Source organism: Sciurus carolinensis, chromosome 14, assembly GCF_902686445.1.
Source record: "Sciurus carolinensis chromosome 14, mSciCar1.2, whole genome shotgun sequence".
Taxonomy (NCBI): Eukaryota; Metazoa; Chordata; class Mammalia; order Rodentia; family Sciuridae; genus Sciurus; species Sciurus carolinensis.
The window spans coordinates 38,190,462-38,212,712 of NC_062226.1; the positions used below are offsets into that span (position 1 = coordinate 38,190,462).

At 44.9% G+C, this 22,251-nt stretch overlaps 1 protein-coding gene across 6 annotated transcripts in view; it reads left to right on the top strand.

Moving 5' to 3' along the window:
- Fam219a (family with sequence similarity 219 member A) overlaps positions 1-21,730 on the top strand; it is a 58,782-nt gene extending 37,052 nt beyond the window's left edge. For 2 of the 6 annotated variants that reach the window (XM_047525298.1, XM_047525296.1), the window contains exons 2-6: positions 13,979-14,078; positions 17,052-17,154; positions 17,396-17,476; positions 18,126-18,180; positions 18,718-21,730. In XM_047525298.1, the coding sequence (XP_047381254.1) occupies positions 13,979-14,078; positions 17,052-17,154; positions 17,396-17,476; positions 18,126-18,180; positions 18,718-18,876 (498 nt within the window). In that variant the 3' untranslated portion in view covers positions 18,877-21,730. The remainder of the gene's footprint in view (positions 1-13,978; positions 14,079-17,051; positions 17,155-17,395; positions 17,477-18,125; positions 18,181-18,717) is intronic. The other 4 variants (XM_047525301.1, XM_047525299.1, XM_047525297.1 and 1 more) reach the window with 3 other exon arrangements.
- The last annotated feature ends 521 nt before the right edge of the window (positions 21,731-22,251 follow it).

Genomic DNA, 22,251 nt, shown 5'->3' on the forward strand with positions numbered 1-22,251 from the left:
AAGAAAAATAAGGACAGGGGCAGGAAGTGCCACAGAGGTGAGAAGTTTTTTGATACCAACCCTCCAAGTCCATTACCCATTGAAGTCAAGTAGTTCCTTATTCTTCCAAGGTCAGAGGCAAGGTATCAGAGATTTTGGCTCTGAGAATGCATCCCATAGATTCTGCTGGACTAAACTTTGTCTTCCTGGGAAATAAAAGAGCCCCAAAATTAATGAACTGGTGCAGGCCAGGCTCAGTTCCTTGAGAAATTGAAGCTTACCAAAAATTCTTATGTGAGATTTGGGACCAACTTCCAGATGAGGATCCTCCAGTCATTGTGGCCTAGACAAATGTCAGTGTCTGCTGGTGCTTCCCCTGCTTTAGCTTTCTGCCACATGAAGAGCTATGACTAGTCTCAAAACCCTTCCAATCAAAGGTCCCATGTTAATTCTTGGACATTCTCTCTGCTTAGTACCTATATCTCTCTCTTTATCTTGAAGAACTGGAATCCACATCCTGGAAGAAAACTGAAAGATCCTCTGAGTCTTGCTCCCTTGAACACCTGTTCCCCTTTTCCTCTCCTCTGGGCCCTGTCTACCCCAAGTAGAAGGTCCCCAGAAATCCATCCCCAAATCCCCAGTTCCTTTCACTCCCTTGATCTTAGAATCATTTCCCCTCTCCTATAAAAAACCTTATCCCCAAAAGTTTATGTAGACAGAACCTGAATGAAAAAAAGAAGAAGAAGAAAAAGGAACTGCCTGTTCACTATCTACCCTCACTCAATCTTCTGCCTAGGTCTTGCTGCGGTTTTTTGGTTTTTTGTTTATTTATTTATTTATTTATTTTTTGGTTCATTGTGGTAAAATATATATAACATAAAAGTTACCATTTAAACCATTGTTGATCTATTTTTAAAGAAATCTCACCTCCATTTCTTTAAATGAGATGATCTTTCCCTAAAGAAATTGTTGAAATGGAGTTCTGGAGTTGTGGCTCAGTGGTAAAGTGCTTGCCTAGCATGCACAAGGCACTGGGTTCAATTCTCAGCACCAAATATAAATAAATAAGATAAAGGTCCATTGGCAACTAAAAAAATATTTAAAACAAAAGAAATTGTTGAAATGGAGTAGGTGCGGGTGATGTGGGGCTTAAAGACTTTGTAAGTCACAAAACTGTAAGCTAAGACCTGTGTGTAGCTGGTCCTGGTGTAAGGCAAGAACCTCCTCAACATCTGTCTTAGGGTATGAGATTAAGGCAAGGCATAAGATTAAAAGAGAGTTTGTTTCCCAGTGACAAACACCATAAAGAGACCAACTAGGCCTCCCACAAGGAAACAAGGCTTATCAGCATCTGGCTCTTATTTCCTTTGTCATGAAGTTTGTCCCCTGGGCATTTGTGCACAGGCTTCCGCCAAGCCATAGCTGCTGCAGTGGATGTCCCTGAGTTGAGGAATTTGTCCTATCTTCCAAACAAATGGTCACAGTGTTTCCAGGTGAGTGTGAGTGGGAATGAATAGCAGAGAATTGACCTGGGACAAGACGGTTACAACCATAAACAAGAACATATTCTAAAGCTTCTCTAAAATATACAAGTCCCTTGCCTCTCCATCTCAAAAATAAATCTCACTACTAGCTTCATATTTTCATCATCTTTTTCTCTCTCCCTGTTTCTGAAAAGCTATTTCTGAAAATTAAACAATAGGTAAAAGAGTAGGAGCTTCCACTTCAGCTTATATAACTCCAGATACATTTTAGTTAATTCTCCCAGCTCAAGTCTGAAAGCAAGGAAGACACCTTGTGAGGTTTGCCTCCTGTCTCTGCATTTTCAACCATGGTTCCTACAGCTAATGTGCTGGCATAGGCAAGGACTGGCTAAAACATGGTGGCCACTGGTTCTCCACTTAGAGCCCTTCCCAAGCTTCAGTGTGACAAAACCTTTCTTCCTTTTGTTCTTCATTGGTGGCCTCAAATCAGGAATATTTTTGTCCTTGTAGGTGATGCCCAGGGGAAATTCTGTTCTTTGAAAAAAAAATTCCCTAGAGGAAACCAGGTAAATGAGACCTGCAGCAGAATGCTCCTGGAAAATGATGGATAGACGTGATGGCCTGAAATTCCCTGGCACACTGTGAAAACTAAAATATTAAAAACTAACTATAGTCTCAGTCATGATAGGGAGCATTATAAATTGAAACAGTCCCTTGGGAAAGCAGTTTGCAATACATATCAAGAATCTTAAAAACACTCATGCTTTTTGACTTAGTAATTCTATTTTATTTATAAAATGTTCCTAAATTTAAATATATATGGATTTCAGTGTAGCATTATTTATAATACTGAAAAAATAAAAACAACTTGAATGTCAACCTGAATGATTACAAAATTATTTTATACCCTCTTATGGATATACAGCTATCAAACTGATAGTTACAAAAAACATATTATTAATATATATTATATATTAACATATATAATATGATATATATGATATATATAGATAATATATATGAATATGTATTAGTCAATGCTCTCTGGTTATAGTAACAAAAATCCACCTGAAGTTAGTTTAAGCTAAACAAGAGAGTAGCCTCTAAGAACACTAGGGTTTCTTACAGTGCATAAGGGCAGCATTCAGTCAAGCTTGGGAGGGTAGCGCAGGTTCTAGAACCAGAACTTACATCCTAGGGAGTACTCTACCCATCTCTGCTACACATCAACTTTATTCTTGTCTTCTCACCCACAGGCTTTTCTGTTGGGCATAGTTCCACAACCTTAAACTTTACATCTCCTCTTAATCCCATTTCCTAATGTTGGGAAAGACTGATTGGCTCTGCCCTGTGGCAGGACCACATACAATCAACATGGTTCCTGGAGGTCCACCCCTGTGACCAGGAGGAATAGAGCCACATGAACTGGAGAAGAGAAACTACAGAGTGTTGTTAACTGTAATACAAACAAAAGATTCTAATATACTAGAATGTTAACAGAGGTTGAATATAAAGGTGATTTTTTAAAAAATTTAGCATGAATTACTTTATAATAAAAAGTATATTAAACTTGCTATGGATATCAGGAGCAGTGGCACACACCTGTAATCCCAGTGACTTGGGAGGCTGAGGCAGGAGGCTCTTAAGTTTGAGGTCAACTTGGGCTGTTTAGTGAGACACTGTCTCAAAATCAGAAATAAAAAAAGGACTATAGTAGAGTAATAGAGCACCATAGATTCCATTGCCAGTACCCAAAAAAAGAAGAAAAACTTGTCATGGCTGCATTTATTACTAGCCTGGAATCAGCAGCACCTTCCTACATTTTGGTTCTCCCAATGCCAAACACCATAAAGATACTAAGGTTTGGTGATGCTTGGTAATGAATTCTATCCTAGGAGCTATTTAAGGAGAAGGAAAATCCTCAGCTAATCACAGGACCAGATTGAGTTCCCAGTCTCTAGCATGAGCATAAGAATCTTCCTCCCCAACACGTGTGTGTGTGTGTGTGTGTGTGTGTGTGTGTGTGTGAATTTCACTTTACCCCAAAATGCTCTACATAAATGTGGTATGTAGGGGCTGGAGATTTAGCTTAGTGGTAGAGTGTTTTCCTAGAATGTGTGAGGCCCTGGGTTCAATTCCCAGGAAAAGAAATAAAGAAAGGAAGGAAGAAAGAAAGGTGGTATATACAGAGTGCTTTGTTTATTGAACCCAGAGGTACTTCACTGAACCACATACCCATCCCCTTTTTATTTTTTATTTTGAGACAGGGCCTCACTAAGTTGGTAAGGCTGACCTCAAACTTGCAATCCTTCTGCCTCAGCCTTCCAAGTGGGTGTGCACCACCATGCCCAGAGAGAGTGTTTTCTTCTGCATTCTACTGCTAGCAGTAGTCCAGACAGTAAGAAAGTGGACACATTTGATGTGTTGACTTTGTTTATTTGAATTGAGTCTTCTATTAGAGAAAAACCTGGAAGACTGGAAAGATTTATACTGATTAAAGTTGCCTCCATACGCAAGGATTCTCTGCCCTTACTCTCAAAATCAGGTTTCACAAACTTTCTGTCCAGCTATTCTGTTTTACTTCTTTTCTATGTTAAGAGCCACTAACATTTGGAAAGATCTCCTTCATAACTTCTCAAACTCTACCTCATTAGAAGACTTTGCCCTTTCCTATAAGTGGGACCTCTAAAAATCTTTTTTTTTTTTTTTTAATAAGGAAGAGAAAGCATTTTAAGTGCCAAAAAGGTGACATCCAATCTAGGCTTTGCAGAATGCTGGAGCTGATCCACCAGGTCCTGGTTCTAAAGTTATCACCACCTTGTCCATGGAGAAGAGAAAATCTCATATTGGCCCCAACTGACTCCTATAAAAACAGAGACAGGCAGTCTCATCAGCAATCACCCCCATTTCACTGGAGAAACTGTGACCCACAGAGCAAAAGGGAGAGTCATTCTGTGTGTCAAGGGAGATATTGGGTCCAGAACCCAGACTGACAGACTCAGCCAGTTGTGAGTTTTGTCCAAGATTCTGAGAAATATAAGCACAGGAATGTGGCAAGGATCTGGACCCAGAAGTTGAAGAGGCCTGAGAAGAGATCAACCTCCTCCAACCATCCGCCAGTCTCTTTCAGCCATGCCCTCTGGCCTATGCTTCTCAGTCACTCACCTGACGCTGGATGAGAGGAAGTCAGTGTGGTCCTCACCTCCAGCACTGAACATCATGTTCACTTTCACCCAGCTTTAGCCCCTAAAGATCTTAATATGTCCCCAAAGGATAGAAGTATAGAAGTCCTGGTCAATTGCCTCACACTGAAGGCAGCACCTGGAGAAGGGAAGATGAGGAACAAAAGCAGGAGCCGCCCAACAATGGAATGCCATTTGAGGTGTGATTTCAGTTCATACCACTGAGAAGAGCTTTATGACCAAATGACTCTCATGTTGAGCATACAGTCAGAGACAGATGGGAATGCCTTAAAGACTGAATGAACAACCATTTGTAAGGGATTAGGAGTGGCCTAACAAATGCCTAGGCTGCTACCAAATATTCTTGGACAGGAGGTAAAGTTTCTTCCCAGATGTGGGCACTCAATGAAGTTGAGGGGTACTTGCTGGATAGTCCTCTTAAATATGCCTAAACATGCTTATTTCTACCCACTCAAGAGATGTTTTGGTGGAGTGGTATATCCCTGAACTGGAAGATCACATTTCCACGTAGTTGGTTTTGTTTTGTTTTGTTTTGGTTTTGGTTTTTTGTTTTTTGGTTTTGTTTGTTTGTTTTGTTTTGTTTTTTTGGGGGGGGGTTTGGTTGGTGTTGGGGATTGAACACAGGCTTGCAATGCAAGCACTCTTCCAACTGAGCTATATCCCCAGCCCTACCCATGTAGTTTCTGAGCTATTCTCTGGACAAATTGTGACAAGATTGGTCCATGATGCACTATCTTGCTGTACCTACCTGACATTCTCCCCTGATAAGATCTTCCCTGATAAGATCTACCCTGATTTCCTGTTTTCTTATCAACTCTATCCTTCCTGACCCTGCTTCCTGCTTTCTTTTTCCACTTTTCTGTCTGTTCTGCTTCCTGATCATCCCAGGTACTGATATGACCCAGTTCCACAGGTAGCTGTTTAGTGTTCTCCAACTCTGAAATGCCTTCCCCAAGTGCCCCTAAAATTAGAGGAAAATTCATATGTGCTCTGGGAAGAAAGATAATGTTGGTATGAGCATTTTGCCTCTTCATATTTCACTCTAAATCCATTTCAGTTTCCATCTTCTTGAGTATTAATGCTTGGAGATAAGGACAGAGGTTACCTTTCCCTAGGAGGAAACTAAAATTGGATCACATCTCTACCCTAAATCATCCATGCTCTGTTCACAAGACAGTCAGGATTGTTCAGCACCATGGAGAGCACCTTTCATCCTTGTGGACTGGATCACCAATGCATAAAAGATGAGGAGCGTCAATAAGAGTCAGCCATTATGATCTACCACTTCAGCTAGCCACCACATGTCCCTCTTCTCCCCAACTCCCTAGTGTAGACCCTCTTCCTTTACCTAGAGAGACCTTGTTTTTCCTAGAGAGGAATGAACTTTCCACCCACTTTTCTCCTCCTTGTTCTCTGTATCTCCCACTCCTCACCCACCTTTTATTTCAATAAGAAGCTTCCCTCCTCTGATCCAAGGATCTGGTTCCATCTGTTCTTGACTCCTCAAAGACCATGCCCCATATATCTCCTTTTATACTCAGTTTTCTTTTCCTCAATATAGGACAGCAGTCATGTGTTCCCTAGCTCTAAAGAAATCCTATAACTCTAAAATTTCCTCTGTCATCCATTCTTATTTCCTCCTTTCCCAGTGCAACTTCTTGAAAGAATAGCCTGTGTTCACTGTTTCTACTTCTTTATATCATATTCCCTCTTAAGTACTCTAAATTGGGCTCTGTTCCTACTCTTCAACTAAAGCTGTGTTCACTGAGGCTATCAATGAATCCCCCTCCCCCCTTTTTTTTTCAGGTCTTGGGATCTAACCCAGAGCCTTATATATACTAGGCAAGCTCTCTACCACTGAGCCACATCCCTAGCTCTTCTATCTATGACTTTCTCATTTCTAAATTTTGTCTTTATCTTATGGACCCATTTGCCCTATTTGACCATGTTGATTTCTTCCACCTTGACACTGTACAACTTCCCAGTAGTCCTATATCATCTCTCTGCTCCTACCCAATCTCCTTCTACTCATTCCCTAAGGTTAGATGTTTCCCCAGAACTCCTTCTTTCTTCTTTTATTTTCCACTCTGCCCATTCTCTCTGGAAGGGTTTATACTCCTCTGTGACTTATATCATGACCAAACACACCTCTCTCCTGAATTCCCAAACCTCAAATCTTACCAACTAGCAATACCATCTAAGTATCCTAAGGATACTTCAAAACTCAACATGGCCCAAAATGAACTAATCTGGTCTTCCCAGGCACTGTAGTTATACCTTCTACACTTGTTAGTAATTAGTACTCCTTTCCCAACTACTCCAAAGAGAAAACTAGAAGTGTGCAGATTCTTCCTTTTACATTTTATATCTAAATCTTTTACAGTTTTTCTGCCAGTTCTACCCTCATTCACATCCCCCTTTATGTCCATGTGTCTTCTGCTTCTACTTGGTTCAGGTTCCTGCTATGTCTTCTGGTAGCATTGCAATCATTTCCTAATTATAGTTACCTTCACTCATTCCACTCCCACCCATCTTCCACATAGCCATCAGCAGGGTCCTTCATCATCTTAAATCTGATCATGTTACTCCTCTGTTCAAGGTAGCATTGCAAAAAAATAAATAAAAATTTTTAAAGGTAGCATTGCCTACCCCCTGTCTTCTGAAAAAACAAAGCAGAACAAATTTAAGACCCATGATCTGAGCCCTCCTAACCCCACCATTGTCATTTCCTGCCTACTTTTCACCATATCTCTGAGGATTTAACTGTAGCAAAATTCCGACTGTGCCTTAAACATACTTTGCAAATTTCAAGCTTCTGAGCCTTTGCACATATTCTCTAAATGTCCTTCCTCCTTCCTCTTACACTGATGAGTTGGCTGTTTTGAGATACATTCAAGCATCTCCTCTAACCATCCTCCCATTGTCCTATTCCCTCCACTTTTTATGGCTCTTGTTACTTTTATTGATAATTATTGGGAGCTTCTTAAGGATGGGCCTACTTTCTATTTGTCTTTAGGAAACCCAGGATTAGCATTGTTAAATAATTGAAGGAAATGTATCAAGATAGAGTAAGAAAAGAAAGAAAACAGGATACCCCTGGTCAGGCCCCTTCTCACCCTGTGGAGGAAGAGAAACCTCCACACATAAGCCAGACCCCAAACTATGTGGTGCCAGTCAATCCCAGCATGTGTGGCCACTGTGAGCCAGTCAATCCCAGCATATACTGTCCATGATTATGTAGGCATCACTGGACGTATACAAACAACTTTTTAAAAAAATTTTTTTGTAGTTGTAGATGGACAGAATGCCTTTATTTTATTTCCTTATTTTTATATGGTTCTGAGGATCGAACCCAGTGTCTCAAACGTGCCCTAGTCCCCAAATAACAACTTTATAGCTACTGCAAATACAGTGCTTAGTATGTACTATCTTAAGCACTAAGTGCTTAACATATGTTAACTCATTTTATCCTTGCAGGAACCTTTGACATACGTATTAATATTATTTCGTTTTTTAGATGAGAAAACTGAAGACCAGATCACATAACTAGCAAATGGAGGAGCTGGGATTTTCACCTGGCTCCAGAGTTTGTGCTTTGAACCATTGCAATCATACTTCAGTCTGTGTGGCAAGGAGATTATGTGGATTGTCTTCCTTTTAGCAAACATCCCCCAGTGCTGAGAGTGAGATCAACTCCCAAGCCATATGACTTTGCCCAGTGGAGGAGATATATAATTTGAATACTTGGGAGGAAATCACAATGTCTACTGTGTAGTTGTGAGAATCAGATGAGCTCATGGATTTGAAGACATGCATTAGGAATTATAAAACCCTACAAATCTTATTTTTTGCCACCCAGGTTCCTACCAGGACAGATGATAAAGATCCGGTCATTCAGGAAAGCAGTCTCTTCTGTTACTTCTCCGGGGCCTTCCCTCTTAAGACCTTAGGGCCTTGAAAGTTCCATTCTGATTTTTCTCCTTGTTTCCCCTTTTGGCCCACTCATTTCTCTCCTACTCATCTGTAGGCCTCTTGGGTCTCAGCCTACCTTTGTATTTACTGCATGAACCCCAACCTCAAACAAGCAAGACCAGCCATCTTATGACCATTCGTGAGCTCATACAGCCCTGGAGTTGGGAGGCAATAGTGCAGGTTAACATGCAGGCTGATGCTCAGGCCTGCAAGGAGAGCCTCCCAGAGGGCCTGTCTTTTGCTCCAAGTCCCAGTGTCTTTTCCACCAAGCTACATCCCTGTCCTTTTTTATTTTTTATTTTGAAACACTAAGTTGTTGAGGCTGGCCTCAAATCTGTGATCCTTCTGCCCCAGACTCCCAGGTAACTAGGATTACAGGTGTGAGCCACTACACCCAGGCTCAGTCTCTTTCTTCAAGGTCCTCCTTGCATGCTTTGAAAGTCATTAACTATTATCAGTGATCTTGGGTAAGACTTCCTCTCTGGGCTCAGGTGTCCTTAATTTATTTGTTGTTGTTATTGCAGTACTGGGAATTGAACTGAGGGCCTCATGCATGCTAGGTAATCACTTAGCCACTGAGCTACATTCCCAACCCTTTTTATTTTGAGACAGGGTCTCACTTAATTGCCCAAACTAGGCTCAAACTTGTGATCCTCCTGCCTCAGTCTCCCAAGTAGCTGGGATTACAGGTGTGCACCACCACACCTTGGCAGGTTTCCTTAAATTTTTTTTTTTTTTTTGGTATCGGGGATTGAACCCAGGGGCACATAATCACTGAACCACATTCCCAGCCTGTTTTATGTTTTATTTTGAGACAATGTCTCACTAAGTTTTTTAGAGCCTTGTTAAGTTGCTAAAGATGGCTTTGAACTTGCAGTCCTCCTGCTTCAACATCCTAAGCTGCTGGGATGACAGGTGTGTGCCATTGTGCTTGGCAGGTTTCTTTACTCTTAAAAAGAATCAGTTAAACTGGGCACAGTGACACACACCTGTAATCCCAGCAACTCAGGAGGCTGAGGCAAAAAGAGCAAGTTTGAGGCCAACCTTAGCAACTTAACAAGACCTTGCCTCAAAATAAAAAATAAAAAAGATTGGGGGCTAGGGATATACCTTAATTTGTAGAGTGCTTGCCTGTCAAGCACAAGGCCCTGGGTTCAATCCCCAGCACAGCAAGGGAAAAAAAAGACTGGGGATGTAGTTCAGTGATAAAGCACTGCTGGGTTCAGTTTCCAATACCACAAAAACAAAAAATTCAGTTAATAAATTGATATTTGTTGAAACTGGTGATAGATAACCAGGATCTCACTATATTGTTTTCTCTACTGTCTCTAATAATTTCCATAACAAAACATTTTTTGAGGACCAGATTAGATTAAATCAACAGATGTTAACTTTTTAAAGTAATAGAACCCTTTCTCTAACCAAAATATTTCAGAAAATCTGATATGTAGATGAAATAAAGGTGGATCTCTTCAGCTGAAGAGAAGCCAGATCCCTATCCCTCTTGCTCCCATCTCACACTCAGTCTTTCCGTAGGCACAGGGTTTAGGGAATACACTTTAATGAAAATCACTGGACCAGACTAACTCTAAAGATTCTTCTGGCACTTTTGCCTTCCTCTAGCTATATTGGCTTTGCACTGGTCATTAGCCTATAATATCCTGTCCCAGAAATAGTGAGCCTTGGCCATTAATCATCTCTGCAGTCTTTGGAGAATTTGTTTGAATGGTTGCAGGAACATGGATTGCTACTAGTGATGCATTTCAGTGTCTGTGTCTGTCTCTGCTGAGCATTTATTAATAATCTTGTTAATCCCCAGTCTAGTTCCTGGATCTAGCTAACGCCTGTCGGATATCCTTGGGGGACATTTTAAATTCTCCCTGATTTCTTGGAACCAGACATTTCCTTCTGTCCAGAAGTCCTCTCTGATACTTCCATTCATGAATATTTTACATTTATTCTCCCTGATTATCTCCATGCGACTGTCATGGTGCATTGAGTTTCTCAGGGAAGACATACAAGAAGCCCGTAGTAGTTTGTAGGCACAGAGATCTTTTTGCTTGCCACTTAGATGTGGCCTTCTATCATAGACACTGATGGAGGAGATGCTAAATACTGAACTTTGTGTGGGACCTCTAAGCCCAGGGCTTTGCCACCTGGCTCATAGCCCAAAGGAGCTGGAAGTTCCCCTAAGAATTGGATAATACTAGGAACTACCCAGTGGGCGTTGGAGCCACATGTGGGTTGCTTTGACCAGATTTGCTCACTAGTTTCCCAGCCCTCACCCCAGTACCTTTCCTTCCTGTGCAGTTCACCCCCAATGCTACCACTGACACCTCCAACCTGAAAGAAGACACTGATGAACTTATCAGCACTGAGAAGTGAAAATGCTAAGGGATTGTATTTTAATTTTAAAAATTAGCCTCAGGGACAGAACAGTGATGCCTAACACTCTCATATGATCAGTGGGGTAGAGGGTTAAGGAGGTGATGCATGGCTTGAAGGCCACAGATTTAGAAGTCTCTAGGGTAAAAATGTCAATCCAAACAATAGGAGGCATCAGAATTTCTCAAGGAGAGAGATGAGGGCTGAGGATATGACCCTAAAGAGAAGACAAAGAACTATGGGAATACAAAGAAATGGTGTTTAAACAGGCAAGAGATGGGGACTGGGGTTGTGGCTCAGTGTTAGAGCACATGCCTAACCCATGTGAGGCACTGGGTTTGATTCTCAGCACCACATATAAATAAATGAATAAAATAAAGGTCCATCAACAACTTAAAAAATTAAAATTAAAAAACAAAAGCTGCAAGAGATGATCCAAGGAGGCACAGTATACTTACTGAAAGCCAGGGATGGAAGCCATTTCCCAATAGATGCAGTATGGGTGGCATGTGACAGATACATCAGAAAATCTGAAGGGATGTGAACCAAGGAACTTGGAAACGTACCAGAGCTTCCCTGGAAAGATCCCACCAGCACACTTATGGGATTTACCCTTTGAAAAGGTCTCCCTCTGGCTGCTTTAGGGGTGATCCTTCCTGTGGTCCAAGAGAAAACACCAGAACCCAGCTGTTGGGTCTCTATCTCTCCTACAGGTAGCAACTGAGAAGTCATTTTGGCAGTAGAAAGGCATTTGAGGGTCACTAAGGACCTGTTTCTCCAAGGCTGTGGGGCCAGTTACTATCTATAAGGAGCCTCCCAAGTGGGTTGCTGAGCTTGGGAAGATGAAGATTGGAAGGGCTCACAACTGGGAAGTTGCCTGAGAGGTAGGCACTGTAGTACCCCACGTTTCAGAGCAAAGCACCCTGTCCAAGTCTCCCTCAACCATGACTAAGGAGTAGGAATCAGTGCAGAGGAGGGAGGCCCAAGTTCTGCCCTCAGGAACTTGCAAACAACCTTGGCAATATAGTCCAATCAGGACCTTATGCTCTGAATGACCTGGAGTAATATAAACAAGGCCAGGATTTTCCTCACAAACATTCTAGACTTTTCCTTTTCCCCTAGTGACAAGCATGTGTTTGTGCCCACTGCCTCATTTTTAAAGGAACGGAGCCACCAAATGTCATTATAACCTTCTTTTCATCACTGCAACCAAAAGAACTGACAAAGGAGGGAGAGTTTATTTGGGACTCACAGTTTCAGAGGTCTCAGTCTGTAGACGGTTGGCTCCATTGCTCTGGGCTCAAATTGAGGCAGGACATCATGGCAGGAGGGACATGGCAGAGGAAAGCAGCTCAGGACATTGTACCAAGAAGCAGAGAGGAAGACAGCTGTACTCTCCAGAGACAAAATATACCCCAGAGGCCTTCTCCCAATGATCCACCTCCTCCAGCCACACACTACCTGCCTATGGTTACTACCCAGTAATCCTTGTCAGGGGACTAATGTACTGATTAGGTTAAGGCTCTCAAAACCTAATCATTTTACCTCTGAATGTTCTTGTATTATCTCAAACATGAGCTTTTGGGGAATACCCGATAATCTAAACCACAACACTTTCCTTTGCTGGGTCACCAGCAACCACAAAAATCCCTGGGCCTGACACTATAGGGCCAGTCTTCGAGCATTCTACCCACTGTCTATTTTATGCATCCCCAAAGGCAGAACACGCAGCAGCCTTGGATCCCCTCTCCCGTCCTTATACCTTAGGCTTCCATTCTATGGTCCTGCTTAAAATGAAAAATGCCTGGGATGGTAGCATCAATATTAAGAGTTGGTCATCAGCTTCTCAGGGAGAATATGGATGACTCCAGTCCCTTCCAACTGATGGTGGCAGGGTAGGCAAGGGTCCTGAATCTTGTAGCAGAGGATGGTATTTTGGAAGAGTGGCGAGGCTAGATAAGGACTCTGGTCAGCACAGGGCCTACCCCAGGGGTGGAGGCTAGTGAGGAGGCTGTAAAGGGAAATTGAAAATGTTGCACGCCCTGGACAACACACAGAATCGCATGCTCTCCTACCTTCCTTGTCATCTGCAGCAGCAAGTGTTTTGCACTCTGGGCAGCACACAACTAACTGTATATCTGCTAATTTGTCATTGTCTTCTTACCTACCATATGCAGCCAACTTTCAGATTCTCCCAGGAGACTCTTTGGGACCCATATGGGAACTGAAGAAGATCTCATTAGAACTTTTTTTTTGTCCAGTTGCTGAAGGCTCAGAATCTGTCCTGGCTTGGCCAGTTAGTTCTCTAGATTCTGCAAAGGACCTGTCTAGCATTAGGAAAAGTGGAAGGAAATGGCCCACCTCAGGGAGCACCCCATCTGATGTTGATCCAGACTGAAGCCCCCAGGAACTAGAAAGACCTTTTCTCATACACAGGAAGGCCTGAGGAGCAGGGCAACAAGTCTGAAAGTTTGGAGAGGATGTCCTGTAGTTTTAAAGAAATCGTGGTGGACTGGACATGGTGGTAATTTGGGAGGCTGAGGCAGAAGGATTGCAAGTTCGAGGCCAGCCTCAGCAACTTATCAAGACCCTGTCTCAAGATAAAAAGTAGAAAGGACTGAGGATGTGATTCAGTGGTTAAGCACCCCTGGGTTCAATCCGTTATACCAAAAAAACAAAAGAAATCATGGTGGGCTTTCTGGAGGAGCCTGGATCACACAGAACTTTAAAGACATACATCCAGTTGGGTGTTACTGGGACCAAGATCCTTGGCTCTTCTGTCCAGATTAGCTTTTGTGTAGATGAGTCTACCCCTCCCTCTCTGAATGTTCAGCCTACTACCAGGGGCAAACATTCCCAGAAGCCCAGAGGACAGTTGGAAAGGCTTGCTTCAGGGCCAAGAGCAGCCCCCTGTGCTCACTTGCTAACAACTCTCTCTCTACTTTCTTCCCACAGGACCCAGCCGCCGCCTCCATCTCAGACGGAGACTGTGACGCCCGGGAGGGTGAGTCAGTAGCCATGAATTACAAACCATCCCCGCTCCAAGTGAAGCTGGGTGAGTGTGTCCTGGGGGTGAGGGAGATGTGGGGAGTGAATAAGGTGCTCTGGGCTGGGTCCACAGTGAGGTACTACAAATAAAGCAACCCAGATTAGTAATTACAACATGCAAGCCACCAAGTCATTGGCACTACCAGGCACCTTATCTCCTGCAAGGCTAAGAAGGCAGTTACAGTTCTCTGAAGAATCCTGAAATTCTAGGAGGCATCTCTGAGGCCAAGAAGGCTCCAGGAATTCTAGGAGATAACTTCAGGAGTAAAATCATGATACTGCAGGGAGAGGACTTAGAAGTCCCATCAAACACTGGATACAGGTAAGAGGAGCTGACTTAGAGATGAGGTGTCAGTTACTAAGTCTGAGGGATAGAAAGGAATGTGAGTTCCAAAGCCTAGTAGCTGAGCCCTTCTCCCCAGTCCACCCTCATCCTACCTGGAGGTCTCAGGGCTTCGTTGGCTCCTATCTGGGGAGGCAGTCCCTTATTTCCTTAGTAACCCAAATATTCCCATCTTTCCAGGTATCTCACCTTTTCCTCAGAGGTTTATTTCATGTCCACTCCAATGTTAGCTTACTATACAGTGACTCCTTTGAAGTCACCTGGCTCCCAGCTGCTACCAGTGCCTCACTCTATGCTGAACACTGCCTCTTCTCCCTTCAGGGACCAAAGTTTCATTGACCTCAGGCTGCTGTAGATAACAGACTTTTACTAATTACAACACAGGATACACAGAGAAGAGTTTACAATCAAATATAGGTCATCACTGTCCTTCAACACTCCTCTGCCGCCCAGCCATCCCCCCAGCCATCTTTCTCCTCAGGTTCCAACTTCCCACCTAATAGTGGGCCCTTCCTCAGTCCTAAGAGCCCCTTCCAATCTCTTCACAAACCTTCTCCCTCACATCTGCCAAGATTCATTTATTTATTTTGTTTTTCATAAATTAATATTTTTTTGGTGCTGGAGATCAAAGCCAAAGCTTCATGTATGTTAGGCAAGGACTCTACCACTGAGCCACACCCCAGAACCAGAGTCCTATTCTTTTAGTCTACTTTTATTTGTTTTTCTTTTGCCTTGCTTCTCTCCTTCCAGACCACATTGAGGGAGCCCCTTGAGATGATTTTCTGAACAGAACATTTTTCTAAGTGGAATTATTCATCTTCCTAGGACATCATACTAAAATTGCTGCCATATTTTGTTTGCTTATTGTTTAATTTGTTGTATTATAATAAGAATAAATTCTCCTCTACTCTCACCCATCACTTTCTCTTCCCCAGAGGTGATCATTATTCCCTCACCACCAAGAGGTAATCATTCTAAGCTTTTGTAGTTTTATTTTGTATTTTAACATAAATGGTATCACATTGCACACACTTTCTGAAACTTGTTCTCCTCTCCACATGTCTTGCTCCTTTCAACATTAGTATATAGCAAAAGATTTTATTATTTTAAATGGTTGCATAGTAGTCCATAGTTTGGTTTTTACTAGTTTATTGTTTGTGTTTTTTCACTATTTCCAACAATTTTGTCATTCTTTAAAATAATGGTTTTTTTTTTCTCTCCCTTACATTACCACTAAAGCTTCTCATGAAAACTCACACCAGGAACTACTAGGCAAATTGCACCCCCTAGAGGCATGGATGGTAATGGCAGTTGCTGTGTGCTAAAAGGCTGGGGAAAAGCCAAAGGAGCCAGATGAGCAGTGGCCAAAAAAAAAATAGTCAGAAATGAGAAATTTAGAGACGTGGAGGTCAGGGGACATTTTAAAGTGAATCACAGCCAGGCCTGCTGACTTAAGGCTGAGGTAGGAGGATTGCAAGTTCAAGCCCAGTCTCAGCAACTTAGGGGGGGCCCCAAGCAACTTAGCAAGGCCCTGTGTCCAAATAAAAAAATTTTTAAAGGACTGGTAATGTGCCTCAATGGTAAAACTCCCCTAGGTTTATTCCCCAACATCAAAAATAAATAAGTGAAGTAGCTATAAAGACCCTTCTTCCATTCTTCTACTCTGGATCATGTGGTTATTTTATGAGGCAATTGCCCCCAGTGTCCTTTGCACTAAACAGGCCATTTTCCTAAATCTAGCCTTTACTTGAGATGAGTAGGAAAGAGTAGATGGGCCTCTTTCTGGACCCAGACAGCTAGCTACAAATGGTAACAGATGTCACATACCAAGCAGTGTATATGATGGCCAGCCCCATAAGCCTGGTAGTCTCTGGACTTTTAGAGAACTCAGAGGCTGGTGGGAGTCAGGAGCATTGCTTAGGCAGTACAGCCAAATGGGCTCCCTCAGCCTCCAGACCTCTACCTTGCCTCCCCTTTCTGTTTTTCCCACTCTAAAACCATCAGTGACTCCTTTTTCTTTCTGCATTAATCCCAGACTCTTCAATATAACATTCAAGGCCTTCATGCTCTGAGTTTGTAAACAGAGGAAGTCTCTAGCCTCTTAGCATGGAATTTGACACAATTAGTAACTCCAGTGTTAGCTGAGTGAATGTTACTTTAAGTAGGTGGCTCTTTTTCAAGCCTCACTTCTCTCCCTCTTTACCCTTCTATTCCATCCAGATACACACTTAAGTTCACTTCTAAATGCATTTTTGTATATGCAGTCCCTCCTTCCTAGAGTGCCCTTCTTTGTCCATCCCACCCCCCGCCCGATTGCTCTATCCTATGATCATCTATTTCTCTCTAGCTTTCCTTGGTATCAAGCACACACTGACTACACTGACTATCCCACATGGGAGCTATGACTCATTCAAGGCAGGGCTCAGCCTTCTCCTTCTGCATCCCACTATCTACCTCAAGTTATGCAGGGCTAAGTACCATCTCTACTGAGTAGCAGAAGCCTGGAGTTGGGATTCCTACCTCAGTCCGTAGAGGAGCAAGGGGTTTCACAATGGAGGCATGGCCCTGGCTACCCCAAGTGCTAAGGCAGTGTAGCCCTGGGGCAGAACACAGCTTCCTTCCCATGTTCCCCTGCAGAGAAGCAGCGGGAGTTGGCCCGGAAGGGCTCTCTGAAGAATGGCAGCATGGGCAGCCCCGTCAACCAACAACCCAAGAAGAACAATGTCATGGCCCGGACGAGGTAGAGACCCTCTCTACCCTAGCTGGACCCTACCAGCCAGTCCCTATCTCTGCTGGTCCTGAGCCTCTTCCTTTTTCCTCCCTACTAGAGTGGGATCCAAGGCAGGGAGGGAGGAAGGGAGGAAGGGAGGGAGGGAGGGGGAAAGGGAGGAAGGGAGGGAGTGGATGAAACAGGGCTCAGCCCAGTCCCCTGCCAGGTTTATGTTCCAGTTTCCATTCCAACTCCAAAATTCTTCACCTAGGCTGGTCGTCCCCAATAAAGGCTACTCCTCGCTTGACCAGAGCCCAGATGAGAAGCCACTGGTAGCTCTAGACACGGACAGGTGTGTACACAGTCTGGGGGCAGCCAGGCAAGCCACACAACCCTGTATGTGTGAGCACATACGGATCACACCTGTTATATTGCTAGCATTGATGTATTCCTCAGCTAGGAGCTCTCCAAGGGTGAATTCCTCAGGGAATGGAAGTTTTTAGAAGAAAGAGGGTGGGCAGAGAGAGGAAAGGAGGACCAGCACAGTGTTCTGCTGATCCCAGAACAGCTGATCCAATGGCTACTCCTCAGTGGACCCAGTTGTTGAATCTGGGAAGAAGGATGGATGCTTAATGTCACACCCTTTGTCAGGGAAGAGCCCTATTCCTCAGAAAACACCTGACTAGACCTAGAGTTTCGGAACATCCAACAAACCAGGGTGATTTGAGCCTAACCGGGTTGGGGGTTAGGGATAGGGATGCAGTAAAGGAAGTCCCAGCTCTGTTTAGAAGGAGAGTGATAATTTATTTGGAAAGGTGGGGCTAGGGAATCTGTATTTTAAAACCTGTATTTGCACAAGCATGCCTAGATTTTATTTAGAATGTGACTTTGGCGTCATGGAGGCAGGGCTGGTATTGACTGATGGAAGGTGGGGGTGCAAGGAATTTTCTATTTAATTTCCCGGAATCTTTCCCTCTCTGCCCTCTTTTCTCCACGGCTAGCGATGATGACTTTGACATGTCCAGATACTCCTCGTCTGGTTATTCCTCTGCTGAGGTGAGGCCCCACCCCTTGCTGCCCTAGACACACCCAAGCAGGACCATCTCTTTATCAAGCAGTCCAGGGTGAGGCCAAGGCCAAAGCCAAAGCACTGCGGAGAAGAGGAATAGGCACTGCTGGGTGGAGCCCTGTGGGGACAGAGTTCTGTGTGGAGCCGGGGCTGGGTGGGATACCATATGAATCATTAGGCTCAACTGCAGGAATCCCTAAGGTTAGGGGCCAAAGTTATTGGAGCAGGGCTCTTAAATAGAATAGAGTGTAAAATGTAAGTGACACCTTATAGAAATGGACCTGAAATTGGGCAAAACCCAACAGAAGAAGATGTGAGAAGTTGTCCTTGGAGTGGGCAGGGATCTGTAGCCATGTCTGGAGAATGTGCACTGAAGGAATTGAGGCCAGAGCCAGGAAGGAAGAGTCCAGGAAGTGCCTGGACTTTTGGAGATGTTTTGGGAGGTTGCAGCAGAGTGACTGCCCTAGCTGGGTGCAGTGCTTTCCCACCGACCAGAGCTTGACCTCCCTCCCCTTTGTCTACAGCAGATCAACCAAGATTTGAACATCCAGCTGCTGAAGGACGGCTATCGGTTAGATGAGATCCCCGATGACGAAGACCTAGACCTCATCCCCCCGAAGTCCGTGAACCCCACCTGCATGTGCTGCCAGGCCACGTCCTCCACCGCCTGCCACATTCAGTAGCGGGCGGGGCTGCTGCGGCTGCAAGGGGAGGCGCCAATGCGGGCCAGGTTGGACTGGGCAGGGGCTGATCCCGCCCTAGCTCGTCCTCGTGCCCCTGGCCCTGTGCCCCTTACAGTCGCCAACCTGTAACAGTCATTGCTTCCTCCTATGGTAGGACGTGTACCTCTGTGTGTTCATGGAGCCGGAGAAACCAAAACCGGGTCTCTCTATACCCCAGGGGCTCAAGAGGGGTGGGGGTTTCTTGTTCAGTTGCTTGAGGGACCTCACCAGTACCCTGTTCTCCTCCCTAAGGCAGCAGTCTGGAGGTGGGGAGACCTGGAAGACAGGGAGGCCAGCAGTATGAGCTGGGAGAGGGATCACAAAGCCAGGGCTTGACCCCACCTCAGCAAAGCCATGAATAAATCCCCCAGACCCAGCCTGACCAGCAAACAGGTTGGAAGAAAGGCCCAAGGCAGTGGGGATGGGTCCCAGCACCTGGGAGCCCTCTCCATATGCCTCCTGCCAGACCATGTACCTATTTGTGTTTTCCCTTCCTCTCCAGATGGGAAGCCTGGCAAAGCTGTCCAATGGGATATTGTGCCCCTCCCATCAGATCACTGCCTTCTTCCTCCTCTTCCTCCCATTCACCCCTGTTCTCTAGGCATGGTATAAGGTGGTATGACCTGTCCTCACTGCCCCGACCAAGACATCTATCTCTCTGCTTTTCCTGTTCCCCCCACCTACAACACGCTGGTTCCAGGTTGGAAGCAGGGTAAGGCTGGCCTCCAGTGTCCCATTCCCAACTCACCCCAACCCAAGGTCTGAGAGTCTAGTTCCTAGTAAAACCCTTCAAGGAGAAGCTTAGGAGGATATAACAGCTTAGCAGCTGCATTTACATGGTAGGGAGTGCTTGGCAGAGTGAGTGAATGTGTGTGTGTGTGTGTGTGTGTGTGTGTGTGTGTGCGCGCGCGCGCGCACACATGCATCTCATGTAGGACCTGCCTCTCCAGGAATCAGTTCCTGAGAGTCTGGCCTGGGAGTCAGAAGCCTGGGTTCTGGCACTCTTCATGCACTCTCTTGCAGTGAGCCACATGTTTTCTCTGGGCTTCAGTTTCCCCAAATCAAAAATAAACAGCAGCTGCAATTATTCTTAAGGCACTTTCACACCTGAAGGAATTTCTTCATAGTAATTTCTGTGGAAGAGTATGAGGAGATCTCTATGTTTTTGACTGTACCTATGGGGTTCTCTAAGTGTATCTGTACAGAATGGGGAAGGCAAAGTACATGTGAATCTGTTTGGAAAGGGATGCATGTGTGTATGTGTGTGAGCTAGGCCTCCCACTACCACCACCACCCTGGGCTCCTTGACTTACCTTTCTAGAACATGGGTATCTCCTCTTTTTAAGACTGCTGCCTTTGCTGCTGACTTACTGTGTGACTCTGGCCCATTGTTCAATCTCTATGGCCCTGAGGAATCAGAGGAAAGCTCCCTCCCGAGAGAGAGAGAGAGAGAGAGAGAGAGAGAGAGAGAGAGAGCGCAAATGTGTTTATGTGTGGAGGTGTCTATTTTGTGTGTAACTGTTTGGGATGTCTCGGTCAGAATGTGTATTGCTGCTTCTGCTGCTGTTGTTGGTTTGGGGGTTGGAGGCAGGAGAGCTGAGGATGAAAATCAGGAGAAAGGTTGGAACTGGGGATGTAGCTCAGTGGTAGAATGCTTGCCTAGCATGCATGAGGCCTTGGGTTCAATCCCCAGCTCTGCCAAAAAATAAAAAGAGAGAGAGAGATAGGAGGTAAACAGGGCTCTCCCCTGGGCTGGGCAATATGGAACTTCCCCCATGTAAAGAAAAATGAAAGCACAGATAGCCTCAGACTGCTTGAACCTTGCCCCACAAATTTCCCACAGGGTCCAGGAGTACATTTCCCAGTCCTCCATGCTGACACATGTGTCCACACATGCTGGTGTATCCACTCTCATGGATACCACTCACATGCTGCCCTCTGGACATCAGTCCTGGGACATGGGAGCTAGAAGGGGCAGGTGGTGAGAGAAGAGAGTGAGGCTGCTGGCTTAGGAAAGGTAGCACCTTTCCCTGCATCACACCCAGGAGCTGCCAACTTCAAAGTGTTGGGGTGCAACTCTGTGCTCTCCTCACCTCCAATCTGCCCTTACATCTCTAGTTACATAATGAGGAAATGCCAAAGGAAGGACAGAACAGGTATTTGCAGAGCCCACAAAGCCCATACTGGCCTCTATCTCAAGCCTTTCTCCCACCCTGATCAGCATCTCCATCCCCTGTCATATGGGCTCCAGAGCCAGGCCTCCCACTATCACCACCACCCTGGGCTCCTTGACTTACCTTTCTAGAACATGGGTATATCCTCTTTTTTAGACTGCTGCCTTTGCTGCTGACTTACTGTGTGACTCTGGCCCATTGTTCAGCCTCTATGGCCCTGAGTAACCAGAGGAAAGCTCCCTCCCCGCAGGACATACTAGTTTTCTGGCAGGCAAGGACTTCCAACTGAGGCAGTGTACACGTGGCAGGGAGAGATAGGAAGCTGGCAGCCAGCAGCTTGTACATCTAAGGAGAGTGCATGGTTCTCCTCCTTCCCTGAGGTTGGAGGGGAAGAACCAAGGCCTTAGCTTGCCCCTGCCTCCTGCCCCCTTGTAGATACTGCCTTAACACTCCCCCTACCCTTGGCTGTGGCTTCCACCCAGCCAGGTTTCTCCGTGCGCACTAATTTATTTCCAGGAAGGTGTGTGGAAGACATGAGCCGTGTATAATATTTTTTTTAACATTTCCATTGCAGTATTGACCATCATCCTTGGTTGTGTATCGTGTAACACAAATAATGATATTAAAAGCATCAAACAAGCCAGCCTCAGCTCCCTACCTGGGGTGTGGGCTAGGGGCAAGTGGGCTGGGAAGGGAACAGAACTAACTCTCTGGATGCACATGTCCCTCTACCTCCACTTGTGGGTTCCTGGGAGGACCACTGACCTGCTGTGTGACCCTAGGTGAATCACGAACCCTCAGAACCTCTGTTTCTGTCCAGCCAAGGAAACTGGCCTAAAAGATCTCCAGAGGCTCTCTGGACTTTTGGAAATTGGACTCTTGAGGGCCTTTAGGCAGGAAGGGGCTGGGAGTAAGGAGGGAATTAGACCTCCCCAGGGAGGGGACTGGGTCAGGTGATATCATAATGGGCAGTGCCCATCCTGGAGAGAGAAGCAGAGTGGGGTAGGAGCAGGAAGGCTGTGGGGGAGAAAAGCTGAGAGATCCTCTATAGGAGGGGGTCACAGCAGCTAGGTGCACCTGCCAGGCTGGAGGTGTGGGCTATTTAATAGGAGGGGTGGTCTCTGATGTCCAGCAGGAGTCTTTGACAGATAGAGCCCACCAT